General features: G+C 58.0%; 1 protein-coding gene across 3 annotated transcripts in view; it reads left to right on the top strand.

The window, feature by feature from the left end:
* PACSIN1 (protein kinase C and casein kinase substrate in neurons 1) overlaps window positions 1-13,006 on the top strand; it is a 57,746-nt gene extending 44,740 nt beyond the window's left edge. For all 3 annotated transcript variants that reach the window (XM_027603175.2, XM_027603176.2, XM_027603174.2), the window contains 9 exons: window positions 4,439-4,569; window positions 5,407-5,563; window positions 6,763-6,998; window positions 7,329-7,484; window positions 7,581-7,756; window positions 8,130-8,250; window positions 8,349-8,476; window positions 9,105-9,292; window positions 10,101-13,006. In XM_027603175.2, coding sequence (XP_027458976.1) covers window positions 4,507-4,569; window positions 5,407-5,563; window positions 6,763-6,998; window positions 7,329-7,484; window positions 7,581-7,756; window positions 8,130-8,250; window positions 8,349-8,476; window positions 9,105-9,292; window positions 10,101-10,210 — 1,335 coding nt within the window. In that variant the 5' untranslated portion in view covers window positions 4,439-4,506 and the 3' untranslated portion in view covers window positions 10,211-13,006. The remainder of the gene's footprint in view (window positions 1-4,438; window positions 4,570-5,406; window positions 5,564-6,762; window positions 6,999-7,328; window positions 7,485-7,580; window positions 7,757-8,129; window positions 8,251-8,348; window positions 8,477-9,104; window positions 9,293-10,100) is intronic.
* Window positions 13,007-14,589: the final 1,583 nt, after the last annotated feature.

Genomic DNA, 14,589 nt, shown 5'->3' with positions numbered 1-14,589 from the left:
TGCTTGGCTTTCATTCATTCATTCAACAAAAAGGTACTGTGCATTTAACTATGTGCCAGGCACTGCTCTGGATGCTAAAAATACAGCAGAGAACCAGACAGACAAAAACTACTGACCTTAACAAGCTGACATTACAGTGAGAGAAGAAGACACAAACATGATGAATACTCTAATGTTGGGAGCCTGGCATATGGTAACACGTGCTGTGAAGAATAATAAAGCGAGGAAAGGGAGACAGGAGAGTGCCGGGGGTGGGAAAAAGTGTCAAGTGAAATGTGGGGAGGTTAGGACATTTGAGCAGACATGGAAATCTGGAGCGGGGGGCACTCCTAGCAAGTGCAAAGGCCCTGGGGTTAGAGCAGCAAGGAGGTCAGTGGAGCTGGAGGAGATGCAGGGCCCCCTGGGAAGGAATTAGACTTTTACCTGGAGGAAATGGGGAGTCACGAGAGGATTCCGAGGAGGGCAGTCTTAGGTATTACCGGTGTCCCTCTGGCTGTTGTGGCAGGGAACAGACTGGAGTGGGGGCGGGGGTGAGAGACACAAGGTCGGAGGCAGGAAGGCCACTGAGGAGAGTGATGGGGCTGGGACCAGGGTGGTTGAGAGCAGAGCCCAGGATCTGCTGATGGATTGGGTGGTGGCGGGGGAGAAACGGGCTCCTGTGATTGTCAGTGACTCGTGCGGGATGCAGGAATCCACATGCCACCTTTGTCCATAGCTCTCCTGCCCTCTCTGGGCCCCTGCGTGTAATTCCTCAGTCCCTTCTTCAAGCCAGGGTGGACAGAACATGCCCAAGGCCCCGGACCTCCAGGGGCTTTTAGAGGAAGCAGGCAGGAAGCCTGGGGCCCAGAGGAGGGACGCTTTTCACCCTGGGGCTCCTTTCTCCCAAAGGAAAGGTCAAGGCCAACATGCAAACTTCACACTTCCATAAATGGTCTGTATTTTTCAATAATGCCCTCTTAACGATTTGAGTGTCACATGGTTGTTTTCCCATCAGATGAGTTAGAAAACCCAGACCCCATGACAGGGCAGTGCTGGAGCAGAGCCCATGTCCCCGCCCCCCCCCCCCCCCCCCCGCCCCGTTCAGCAATCTGAGGGCTGCACCATCTTTGTGGGCAAAAAAGACCTGGCTCCTTCCCTGGCTCTACAAAAACAGCACGCGCCCCCCCCCCCCCCCCCGCCCCGCCCGCTACGGGACCGCCGCCCCCACTGTAGCAGTGGTGACAAATCAATAATGAGAGCTGACAAGCTCTTTCGGTCATGTCCCAGCCTCTGGGCTCTCTCTGCAATAACGTGGGGGTGATAGTAGCACCTGCCGTAGAGGGGTGCTGGCAGGATTTGATGAGTTAAGACACATGGACGGTCCTTGGCACCAACTCTGTGCTCCATAAATGCCGGTCGTTATTATCAGTGACAAAGGGCTTGCAGGGCCACGATTGCTTTACAAGCACCAGGGAAGAAAAGTCAGATGGGCACTGTGCCCATTTGATGGCTTCTGCTCGGAGCACATCAGGCTCCCCCATGGGCATGACATGTCGGCCACACCGGCTTCCTGACTCTCAGAGAAGGAGCGTTTTCAGTGGCGGCTCCTGATCACCATTCAGGAGGGACCTGGCATTTGACCAGAGTTAAGCCTCTCTCCGGTGCCCAGGGTGGGGGCGTGAGGCTGATTTGCGGGATGTGTGTCTGGCAGGTGGTGCTGGGGGCCTTCGTGCCCCCCCCCACATCCTCTCCTGCCTCTGTGTGGGTCCAGCCTGGCCCCTCACCATTTCATCCGGTCCTAGTGTTGGGTCATAGCATCCTCATTTCACAGCGAGGCCCGACACAGTCACGTGAATCGCCTAAGGTCACACAGCAGTTTGGTGACCAAGCAGGGACCCCCAAGGCTAGAGCGACGCGTGCTACCCCAGCTGGGAGCCTGGAGACCTATGACTTGCCTGCATTGAGAGAGGGGCCCCGGCAAGTCCCGTCCCTCCCCCCAGGTCTGGACAGAGTGGAGATTGGTCTCTGCCTTGGTGCATTCCCGGCTATCTGACATGCCAGGGCTTAGCTGCACGGTCCCCTTCCTCCGGGCGTCCAGTGCACTCTAGGTCCTGGCTCCCAGCTCCCTCCAACGCTGGCCAGAGGGTTTTAAAAACTGTGCAATGTATGCACACAAGGCAAAATATAAAAGCCATAAAGGACTGACAGTGACAAATCTCCTTCCCATCACATCCCCCAGCCACCTAGTTCCCTGAAGGCTGCCACGCTACCAGCTTTCCAGAAGTGTTCCCTGTTTGTATATTTCCCCCCATACAAATGGAAGCGTCCGTAGCCTCCCTGTTCTGCACCCTGCTCCTTTTGTCTCAGTGCCATGGCTTGGGGAGAGCTCCTGTCAGGACCAGAGCATTCTGTTGCCTGCCTGCACCAGAATTTACTTAAGCAGTACCCTGGACGGGCAGCTGGGATGTTTCCAGCCTTTGGCTTTTATAAGCAGTGCTGCAGCAAATGGAATTAGGCAGCGCCAGTTCGCCCCGCTGGCTGGAAGGTGAATTCCTAGGAGCGGCATTGGCATTGTGGGGTGAGGGAGGCGTGCCTCTGTAGTGGGGAAGAGAAGGCACACCCCTGCCCCCTCTGATCAAGGCTCATCAGGTCACTTCCCCACTACCTGGGGTGGGTTTGACCTTCATTCTCATGAATTCTCCACCCGCTCCTGCCCCCACCGCCAGCCTGCTGACAGCTGTGCATTATTTGGATCCCAAAGAGCACAGTTCGGTATGACTTCAAGGGTTCTAGATAGGGCTCTGGCCCCAGAGATGCTTACCTAACCTGGCCGAAAGTCCTTCATTAAATATCCCTGCCTTTTACTTTCCCATATCTATATGCAGCACTCTTTATGAAGTGAACACTGCTTTGTAAGTGAAAAGTGCCAAAGTCAGAAGAAAAAAAATCCAGACCCTTTCTTTGTCCCTTGATGAATTCTAGCCACCTTCCCTCCCATCCACCCCCACTGTGCATGAGTTTGTGGGAAAGTTTATCTGTGGTTTTGCTAAGTGGAAAGGAACACAATATACTTAGGGCCTGGGAGGAGCAAGGTGAAGGCATTCCTGGGTTATTACTGGGAAAAGGGCACTAGCCCCTGGACAGATAGGGAGACTGAGGCCAGAGAAGGGAGGAATATCCTTGACCAAGGATCCTCCCGTGGTGATGCCACCTGCTCTGAGCCTGCAGGTGAGCTGCTGTAAGGGCTGAGCATCCCCTGGACCCCCAGGTTGGACCGAACTTTGCAGAGGCCAGCCCTCCCCCAGTATCCTCATGGCATGGGCTACCGTAGTCTCTGAGCGGTGCAGAGACGGGGGGCATCCCCTGGACATCCCCTGTCTTGAGGCTGGCAGCTCCTCATGGGGTCATTCCTGCCCTGGCCTCACTGCCCCTTTGAAGACCAGGTCCCTGGCCCTCTGGGTCCTGTCTGCTGACTACTGAGCCATTCTTGCCGGCGGGGGCGGGGGGCAGTGAGGCCTGGGTGGGGGATGGGAGAAGGGCAGCGTCCCCAGCCCTGGGGCAGCACATGGCCTAGATTGGACCGCCGCGATGCCGACCGACAGATCCAGGCCACACAGAGCAGCTCCAGTGTTTACACAGATCACAGTGGTCTGACCCATAGGCCAGGAAGCCACATGTTTGGGACTCTTAAGGAGACATGTAAGTGGCTAATGGAGGCTTTGGAGGCCGGGTACCAGGGCAGCCAAAAGGGCATTTACAGGGGCCCAGCCTGGGCCAGGGAACTCAAGTCCAGGCTCCAGGTGGGGCATCTGGGGAGGTTCTAAGGGGCTGAGATCAGGGACTCTGCTGTGTGGGGGAGCTGAGGAGGGTATTTTGGGCCTGGTGCAAGGGTTCAGGTGGATCAGGGTGGGGGCAGTGCGAAGAGGGACAGATTGAAAAGCCACCTGGGGTTCATTGAGCCCCAGTGGGTCCTACGGGGTGCCAGGTCCTGGGGAGGGGGTATAGGACATGCATAAAGATTAGCCCGATTGCTGGTTTTGAGGAGCTGTGTGTGTCTATGAGGCAAACTGCGAGCTTATATAAAGCCAATATGTAATTGTGTGTCTCTAATTTGGCTCTGAGTCCAGGAGCCCGAAAACATTTGTGGTTGGGGTAGGCTTCTGAGAAGAGCTGCCACACTGGAGCTGGAGAATGGATCTGGGGGAGAAGGGAGGGAGAGGATGTGGGCTGAAGGGCTCATGGAGGACAGGTGGGGGGATGTGCACAAGGGGTGCTACGAGCTTACTCTTGGGGTTACGCCAGGGATAGCAAGCCAATCACCCGGCAGGAAGTCCCCATCCCAATGCAAGGCCCAAGCCTGTGGAACCCTCATGCCCACAGCACGTTGGGGCCCCAGGCCTGGAATGGGGCACGTGGGGCACTTCCTCCCTCTCCGGGGATCTCTCTTCTACCCTCCCAGCGCATGAGCAGCCCCGCCTGCTGACCGCCACTGCACACCCACCTGTCCCCCACCCCCGCGGCTACACCATGTCTGGCTCCTACGACGAGGCCTCGCTAGCTCCAGAGGAGACCACTGACAGCTTCTGGGAGGTGAGACAGCTTCTGTGACGGCCCAGGCTCCCACCCCCCACCACCTCAGGCCTTGTTCCCCAGTCCCTCGGGTCCCTCCAAAGACCTCGGTGTTCAGTGAAATAGGTTAAGACGACTGCCCACCCAGCCCAGAGCCCCTCTGGCCTGGCTGCCTCTGGGGAGATCCTGCAGCATTTCTGGATGTGGACCAGGCTCCTCCTGTCTGCCTGCTCTCAGACCCCGGCTTCACAGCTTACACAGCCTTTCGCAGCGGCTCCCCGCCCCCGCCCCTGTGGCGTGAATTCCAGAAGCCCCACAGCAACAAAGAGGTGGCGACAAGCCTAGAAACCAGCATTTCAGGAGCCTCCCAAACTATTTGAGACCAAGAAATACAATTTTTTCGATTGGCTTCCAAGACCCAAAGTGAAAACTGCCAAACCTGTATTAATAAGTGTTTAATGAGGTGTCTACAAAACATAATATTATGTCAAGAAGCTGCAGCTCAGCTCAACACTTACATGCCTCTCTAAATATAATACATTTAGCTCACAAGAACAAAATAATTCATTCTAGTCTGGGTCCAGATTATAAAAATCTTGCACTTTGTGGCAGCGAGGAAATTATGTGTCAAGTGGGGTGAGGGAGTGCATAGCCCGTCGGGTATGATGCAGGACGCTGAGGTCCCCAAAAGTGAGAGCGGGGGAGCCCCCAATGCGTTCCGACGGGGCTGCGAGGCTTCACCTCGGGGGCAAGATGGACGCGGCGGGCGCCCCCTGCAGGCCGCGGCGTCCTGGGCGGGTTGGGGTCGGGGGGGAGGCGGGGAGCCCGCGGGAGTCGAGCTCGCTGCTTGGCCGCCAGGTGGGGAACTACAAGCGGACGGTGAAGCGCATCGATGACGGCCACCGCCTGTGTAACGACCTGATGAACTGCGTGCAGGAGCGCGCCAAGATCGAGAAGGCGTACGCGCAGCAGCTCACCGACTGGGCCAAGCGCTGGCGCCAGCTCATCGAGAAAGGTGCCCCCATGCCCACCCCGGGCGCATCGCCCCGGCCCTCCCCGGCTGCCCACAGTCTGGGGCCCCGGGAGCACCCCGCGAGCCGGATGCATCTGCCCCCACTCTGGCCACCGGGCCATTGAAGGCACCGTCCCCACACCCGCGCTCTGACCCTCCCACACCAAGCCAGGTCTCCCTGTCCCTGTTCAACTCGACTTTGTACAATTTTAGGTTGGATTAAAAAGACAAAACCAAACCAGACAACCTTTTTATTTCCAAATAATTTTAACTTAGAGAAAAGGTGCAAGAATTGTGGAGAGAGCTACACAGTCTTCAACCAGATTCACCAGTGAACGTTTTACCATGTTGTTTCTGCAGTCCCTCTTTCTTTGGTGCATATGTTTTTCTGAACCATTTTAAGTGGGAGACCTGCCACTTTACCCTAAATCCTTCACGTATCTCCCAAGAATAAGAACATTTGTTTACATAACCGTGGTTCACCGATCAAGCTTGGGACATTTAATATGGCCCATATGCAAATTTTATTACAGCAATTGTTTGTGCTGGTCCAGAAGGCGATCCAGAATCACATCCTGCATTTAGTTGTCCTGTCTGTAGATTCCTTTAATCTGGAACACTTTCAGGTTGGGGCTTCCATGTAATTGTTAAATTTTTTTTTTCTTCCATGAGACCCTAACTCGCACGAGGGCAGGGGCTGAGCCTGGTACTCCCCAGCATGGTGCCTGGCCCAGAGCTGATGCCCAATATAGAAACCAACAAATGACTGGAATGTCTGGTCCCAGTGGCCTCCTGGCATCTGCCACCACCTGCGTCTTCAGTTTTATGTTCAGTCAACATTCCTGAAGCACCTACTGTGTGCTTGGTGCTGCGCTGGGCTTGTGAGGGCTTGCGGGGTCCAGGCTGCCCCCCACGGGGCTCACCAGCTGACAGGGGAGATAGGAAGTGGACACAGAGGCAGATGCTATACGAAGAATTCAGTGAGGGCTGCAGGCTGCAGGGTGTGAGAACGGAGCAGTCAGAGAAGGCTTCCTGGAGGAGGTGCGTGGGCCCTGAAGGACGGATAAAACTGTAAAGAGAGCAGGGGAGGGCATTTCTGCAGACACGGCAGGTACGGGGAAAGCCTCAGAGAAAGGAGGCATGAGGGAGGCCCCTGGGCGGCGCGTGATGAGGGCCTCGTGACCCCATGACCGTTTCCTCAGGGCCACAGTATGGCAGCCTGGAGCGGGCCTGGGGGGCCATCATGACGGAGGCGGACAAGGTGAGCGAACTGCACCAGGAAGTGAAGAACAACCTGCTGAACGAGGACCTGGAGAAGGTCAAGAACTGGCAGAAGGATGCCTATCACAAGCAGATCATGGGCGGCTTCAAGGAGACCAAGGAAGCTGAAGACGGCTTCCGCAAAGCCCAGAAGCCCTGGGCCAAGAAGATGAAGGAGGTGCCCTGTGGGTGGCTGCTGCAGATGGGGCAAGGGTGGGCAGCCGAGCTTGAGGGGGGGGCAGTCTGATCAGAGGGGGCGAGTCGACAGAGGGGGCGGGTAGGACATCACCCGCTGGGGTTGTACCCGTGGGGAGCAGCCCTGCTTTGCCGGCAGAAACATCCACCGATGGGTGGGCATGCTCCCAGATACCTGGAGCCGGGGCCTACATCCCTCCTGCCTCTTCCGAATGTGTGCTCCCAGCCCCCAGCGGGGGAGGGCTTGACGAGGGACCCCGTCTGTTCCTGCTCCTAAGTAGGAGCTCTCCCTCCTGCTCCCTCTGCCCCTCAGCTAGAGGCAGCAAAGAAGGCCTACCATCTGGCCTGCAAGGAGGAGAAGCTGGCCATGACGCGGGAGATGAATAGCAAGACCGAGCAGTCAGTCACGCCTGAGCAGCAGAAGAAGCTGCAGGACAAAGTGGACAAGTGCAAGCAGGACGTACAGAAGGTGCCGCAGGCCTGGCGGCCGAGAGCCCCTTGGAGTGGGAGGCGGCTGGGAGCTGCACGCCTGGGTCTCACCCTTCCTTTGCCCCGGTGCCCACAGACGCAGGAGAAGTATGAGAAGGTCCTGGATGACGTGGGCAAGACCACGCCCCAGTACATGGAGGGCATGGAGCAGGTGTTCGAGCAGTGCCAGCATTTCGAGGAAAAGCGGCTGGTCTTCCTCAAGGAGGTGCTGCTGGACATCAAACGTCACCTCAACCTGGCCGAGAATAGCAGGTAGCTGGGCATGGCGGCGTGGCGGGCGAGGGCACGGACGGCAGAGGGTGGAAGTGTGTGCAAGGCGCCCTGGGCCCTATGGTACCAGGATGGGGGCGGGGGCAGAGCAGCAGGGGCCCAGTGACTGCCTGGGTGCCGCTGACACAGACTGGGCCCTAGAGAAACATAGCGGGTGTTGCTCTGGAGGGTTGGGGGAGCGGCTAAGGCGGGGATAGGGAAGGGTGCGCACGCGGGGATTGCTCCTTGGCCAGCCCACCTCATCCCTAGCTGGGGCGCCTGCCAGCACCCTGGTCCCCTGAATGGGCTCCCTTTGGCCATCAGCGAGGATGAGAAGGGGCCATGGTGCATCTTGCCCCATCTCCCCCATGCACAGCTATGTCCACGTGTACCGGGAGCTGGAGCAGGCCATCCGGGGGGCCGACGCCCAGGATGACCTTAGGTGGTTCCGCAGCACCAGCGGCCCTGGCATGCCCATGAACTGGCCCCAGTTTGAGGTGAGGAGGTGTGGGGATGGGGAAGGGAAGTCAGAAAAGGCTGGAAGAGACCTCAGGGGGCAGCCCCCCTGCCTCACTGCTCCCCTGGTGCCCACTAGGAGTGGAACCCAGACCTTCCTCACACCGCCGCCAAGAAAGAGAAGCAGCCCAAGAAGACAGAGGGCGTGACGCTGACCAATGCCACTGGAGTGGTGGAGACCACATCCCAGGCTGGGGACCGTGGCAGGTGAGTGCCTCCTGTAGAGCTTCCTGGGTCCAGAGGGACACACATACTGGGGCAGATGAGTTTTACCTCAGGAGACAAGAAATGATCTAAATCACAGCAACCTCATGCTCCTCTCAAAGATAGTGGCAGGGCTTCCTTTGAGGGCACCTACTGTGTGCCAGGCACTGTTGTAAGCATTTTCCATATATTAACTTATTGAAGCCTCCCAACACTCTGAAAAGTGTATAGAGTTCCATTTTGCAGATGGAGAAACTGAAACCCAGAGAGATTAAGTGACTTACCCAAGGTCACACAGCTAGTTAGTAAGCCTCAGAGCCAGGATATGAGGTCCAAGAGGTCACGCTGCTTAACCACGAGGTGCCCTTCTCAGATGAGGGGTCAGATGTTCTCAGGGGTCCACTTCAGCATCCCCTCACTCAAGGGCTGGGTAATAATGCTAATAGTCCTGCCTCCCATTTGTCGAAAGAGCTGTCAGTGAGGATCACTGGCTTGGGACCTCCTCTTACAGGGCCCATCCCTGCTCCCGCCTTGGTGGGATTTGGGGCCAGGGCTCTGACTGGCAGGAGGGGGCAGCCCTAAGGACGAGGGGAGAGGCAGTTCATGCTGGGTCCTCTCCTTAACGTCTCAGCGTTAGCAGCTACGACAGGGGCCAGCCTTACGCCACCGAGTGGTCGGACGACGAGAGCGGGAACCCATTTGGGGGCAATGAGGCCAACGGGGGCTCCAACCCCTTCGAGGACGACGCCAAGGGAGTGCGTGTGCGGGCACTCTATGACTACGACGGCCAGGAGCAGGATGAGCTCAGCTTCAAGGCTGGTATGGTGGGCGGGGCGGGGCGGGGCCTGAGGGCAGGGGATGCCGGGATTTGCCGGGAATGCGGCTGAGGGCGTGGCCTGGTGCGTGGGCGGGGCCAACCCTGGAGTGGGACCCCAGAGTAGGGTGGGGGCGGGGCCTGAGGGCAGGGGCTGCTAGGAGAAGGGCCCGAACCCGAAAAAGGAAGCCAGAGGCGGGGCCTGGGCTTGGGGCGGGGTGGGCAGGGCCGAGACCCAGATAAGGTGGTTTTTTTTTTTAAACTTAATTTTATTTTGTTATGTTATGTTAGTCACCATACTATACATCACCAGTTTTCGATGCAGTGATCCACGATTCATTGTTTTCATACAACACCCAGTGCTCCATGCAGTACGTGCCCTCCTTAATACCCATCACCGGGCTAACCCATCCCCGCACCCCCTCCCCTCTAGAACCCTCAGTTTGTTTCTCAGAGTCCATAGTGTCTCATGGTTTGGCTCCCCCTCCGATTAACCCCCCTTCATTTTTCCCTTCCTTTTCCTAGTGTTCTCCATGCTGTTCCTTATGTTCCACAAATAAGTGAAACCATATGATAATTGACTTTCTCTGCTTATTTCACTTAGCATAATCTCCAACAAGGTGTTTGGCGCGAGGCAGCCCGTGGGGGGTCGGGGTGTACTGGGGCTGGTCTCCCGAGCGGCACTGGAGCAGTCATGGGAGGGATTGGGGTTGGCCCAGAATAATGGTATCGGAGAGCTTACCTAGCATTGCGGGGTTAGGGGTGGCTCTCTCTGAGCCCCTGTCGATGCGCTCCTCTGTGTCCCCTTCCTAGGAGATGAGCTCACCAAGCTCGGCGAGGAGGATGAGCAAGGATGGTGCCGCGGGCGGCTGGACAGTGGGCAGCTGGGCCTCTATCCCGCCAACTACGTGGAGGCCATCTAGCTGCCCTGCTCCCCTCCACACCACCCCTCACTCCTCGTCCACTGCCTCCCCTCCCTTCTCTCTCTCTCGTCCCTCTTCCCTCGCCATAGAGTTCCAGACATATTTTCCGATCAAGCTTTTATTTTTTTAAAAGTCAAAACAGAACAAAACAAAAAATACAGAGACAGAAGCATTTGCAGGGCCGCCTGGAGGCCAGGGTGGTGGGACTCGGGGTGATGGCCCCAGGGTAGGTGAGGGTCTTAGTACTTAGCCCAACAGAGACATTGCAACATCTGCTCTTCAGATCCCACCAAAGAATCTCCTGAGCCCTGAGGGTTGTCTCCCGGACCCTTCTCTCCTGCCTCACTCCCCAGAGACTACGCTTTCCACCCCTGCCCCCCCCCACCCCAGGTTGCCAGTGTCTGTCCCTCTCCTCTTCTCTGGGCCTGGTTTTCTGACCTCTTCCTTCTGCCCCACCATGCTCCCCTCCCTCCACCACCCTACTGTCAAAGGCCTCCTCTCCAGACCCCAGAGAAGGGGGGGGCCTCCCAGTCTTTAGTCTTCCGTTTTGCCCTGGGGAGTACCCTTCTCCTAGCCCCACCCCTAAGGACTGGTGGGGCTGGAGGAGGAATGGTCACTCTCTTCTACCATAGACATTTCCTGGGATCCCTAGACTCCCCCAGACATGACAAGGGGAGAGCTGGAGGTGGTGACAGTGTCACCGGGGTGTAGGAGGGTGAGTGAAGAGGGGGCAGGCCCTCGGTCCTCTCAACACCAGGCTCAGCTGAGGGACCAAGACCCTGCTGGGGCCCTTCTTTCCAGCTATCAGCAAATTTGGGCACAAGCTCTTAGAGCCCTACCCCGCGGTCACTTGCAGAAACCCTGCCCCCCTCTCCTAAGTTCTCAGGCAGGGGGAGAGGCCGCAAAGCCCAGGGCAAAGCCAGCAACAGTAGCAGCCTCCTCCCATTTCCTGGGGAGGAGGGCACCTTGCCCACCCACCTCCCTCCCTCCACGTGCATCTAAAACCGCAGATTCACTAGGTTCAGCCAGCCTCTAGGAGACAGACAGCCTTGTGGCCTCCCATCCCTCTCTGCCTTTCTCTGGCCTTCCCGAGAAGACACTGCAAGGCCCAAGGGGGTCTCCAGCCTGGAACCATCAGGAACACTGTAGCGCCAATGGGAAAGACATGGCTTTGGAGGAGGGAGGAACCGAGGCTCTCTGGAGCAGAACGGTCCCATGTCTTTCTTCCTTGTCCCCTCCTCCCCAACCGGCCCTTGTCCCTGGAGCAAAATTCCCCCAGCTGACAGCCGCTCCAATATCTCTAGGCCTGGGTCTCAGTGAAAGGACTTTTTGGGGAGGGGGAGGTAGGGGAGGCAAAGGGCCTGCCCAGAGCCAGAGTGTTTCCTGGGGTTGGTGAAGGAAAGCAGTGTTGGGTTACCAAGTAGTAGTACCACGTTCCAGCATCTCCCACACATGTGGGCACAGGGTCTTGGGAAGCAGACCAGGGCAGGACAAAAGCTCAAGGGCACGGGGGTTGGGGGGGGGATGGCTGGAAGGAGGAGTCTCTCTGGAACCTCTGGGGCGAGGCCCCGGGACTTCTTGTAGCTCGAGGAGAGCTTCTGGGCCTTAGGACTGCAGACACCCTACCTGCCCCCTTCCACAGCACCTGGCTCCCGGGGCCTCCAGATAAAGACAGTGTGATACCCCAGCCCTTCCGGTACCCCTCAGTCCTCTTTTGCTCCCTGCTTCTTCTCCCAACACTCCACTGATGGGTCGTGGACCCCAGCCTCCAGACCCTGACCTTGTTCATGTGTGCCAGAGGATCCTGGCAGACTCTGGCAGGGGCCTCAGCGGGCCAGGCCTCCCTCAGGGCCAGGGGAGTTGGAGGGTGGCGACGATGGCACCCCCAGGGACAAGCAAACTTCGCCCCCCATCCCGGACCCCCATTTCCTGTCACTGTCTGCTCTCTGGGCATCTGCTGCAGCCTGAGATGTGCCCTAGGCCCCTCAGAGCCCAAAGCAAGATTTCGGTAGCCCTCTGCCCTCCCAACTCTAGACCAAAAGCCTCTTCAGCCTCTCCTCCAGGTGGGAGTTGAGGTTGGGGGCCTTTGACCTTTACCACGTATCCTTGGAAGGCAGGAAGCTGGCACATCCACGCCTTGAGGCCGGGGCTCCCCCTCTCTGTGCCGGTAGCTTTCTTGCACCTGGGGAGGGTCTGGTCCTGGCTGGACCCCAGACCTGTCCCCTCAGCACCCCAGCTCCCCACTCCGGAGCAGGGACTTGAAGTCCCATTCTTTCTGAGCAACCACCTCCACGGCCCGGTTTGGGACCACTGTCTCTCAGTCCCCAGGCTCTTCAGGACCCCGGAATGGGAGGGTCTCCCACCCGGCAGTCCCCCCCTGAGCCCTAGGGGCCCAGCCCCACCTGTCAGTGCTGGTGTCGGGGCACTCACCCCCGAGCGTGGGGGCCACGCCCCTCGCTGTGCCCACCATCTCTCGTAGGCCCCTCCCCGCACCCTCAATGCTGCACGGGTCTGCCCTGTGGGGCTTGGCGACTCGTGTGTTTTTGTCCCTAGTTAACCACCGTTCGGCAGCCTGGCTCTGCCGGGGGCCGGGGCTGCCCTGCCACCTGCCATCTGCTGCCCTAGGCTTCCTGATTCCATTAGTCCGACACTTGTGACCCTCCGAGAAGTGCTGTGGTCTCAGCAATGCACCTGTTTTGTACATGATCGTGTAATTTAAAGGTATATAAATACAAATATATATCTATCAGTTGTGATTGTATGACTGTGGATAAAATCCAGAACTGTGTCAACCTGGCTGGACGTGATCCTCTTGAGTCTTGTGTGTCTTTCGAACTCTCTGGAGTTATCCGTGGTTGGGAGGTGTGTCGGGGAGGTGGTGCCCAGCATGCCGAGTGCTGTCCTGGCTGACTGCCAATGGGCTGGAGGACTGAGGGCTGGGTCCTAACCTTCCAGGGCCCTGAGCCCTGTCTGCACAGGGCGGGTGACAGATGGTCTCTGAGGCTCCTGAGACTGTGGCCCTAGGGTTCTGGGAGCCTGGTGATGAGCACTGACCAAGAGCGCTAGAGTTCCAGGGTGACCCCTAAATAGGTTTTAATTTTTATTTATTTGTTTTTAAGATTTTATTTATTTATTAATTTGAGAGAGACCAGCAGGGGCATGGGTGGAGTAGAAGGAGAGGAAGAAGCAGACTCCCCACTGAGCGCAGAGCCCCACGTGGGGCTCGATCCCACGACCCTGAGATCATGACCCAAGCTGAAAGCAAGAGTCGCATGCTCAGCCCACTGAGCCACCCAGGCACCCCAGGTTTTAGTTTCACTGTAAGAGTGACTGCTGAGGCCTGTGGCTCCTGGTTGTTCACAATCCCAGCTCCCTGTTGTGTGACATCAGATCATGTCACGTTTTTCCTGTGTCCTGCTCGTCCTGCGACAGCATTTCTGTGAGGGACCCCGGGGAGGGCTCCTCCAGGAGGATTGCTCAAGGGAGTGGGCAGGACTGAGGAGGCTGTGGGCTCTCAGCGCTGATGTGCCAGGCCCTCACTCTGCCCCAGCCCTGCTTCCAGCCTCCCCACCCGCAGCCAGATCTCCTCTGGGCTGGGCAGGAGTCCCAGGTGGCCGGCCAGGTCTGCGCCAGTTCACTGCATCCCCACCTGCACCCCAGCCTCAGCTTCCCCCAGTCAGGTCGGATAGCTCTCCGAGGACCCTCTGGCCCGGGCAGCCTGGCAGAGCCCTGACACAAACCCATGATTCAAAGCAAATGTCCCACAGCCCCCCTTGCCCTTGCTGCTCTCCCCTGGCCTCCGGATAAACGGGGAGAATAGGTCAAAGAGGGGGTTGATCTGTTCACCACCCCATGTCCTTTATCCCCCAGATCCAGCATGAGTGACCAGCCCCTGGTTTTAGCCACACAGAAGACCCTTCAAATAAAGACCAAACTTGGCCTTATTTGTGCAGGCTCTTGCATGCAGTCGTGGGGAGCCCTGCAGGAGGGTCTGGGGAGGAGTGTCAGGGAATACCTGGGCTGGATGGAGTTCTGACGGGCAGGTGTTCGGAGGAGGAAGAGGAATTTGGAGTTTGTTGTCAGCACACGAGGTGTCAGTGGATGGGTGTGTGCCTGCCAAGGGGATGTGTGCCTCGTGGCAGAGCCTCTCAGCAAGGAGCTGCCTCACCCCACCCCCCAGAGCGCCCCTTTCTGGAGGAACTCCAGCTCCCCGCTCCTAGCCAGGAATCCCCCTTCCTCTCCTCCCTCCCAGCCCCAGCCTGAGACTCCAAGCTGCTCCAGGCCCAGGTCCAGCTGGGGGCACGCAAGCAGGTGGCTCCGGGGACTCCGCTGGGGGCAGGGCAGGAAGGCTGGAGACAAAACCAGTTCAGCAGAGCTGA

This window comes from Zalophus californianus, chromosome 7 (assembly GCF_009762305.2).
Source record: "Zalophus californianus isolate mZalCal1 chromosome 7, mZalCal1.pri.v2, whole genome shotgun sequence".
NCBI lineage: Eukaryota > Metazoa > Chordata > Mammalia > Carnivora > Otariidae > Zalophus > Zalophus californianus.
Note: the sequence above shows the minus strand (reverse complement) of the source record. Positions and strands in the feature narration are given on the sequence as shown.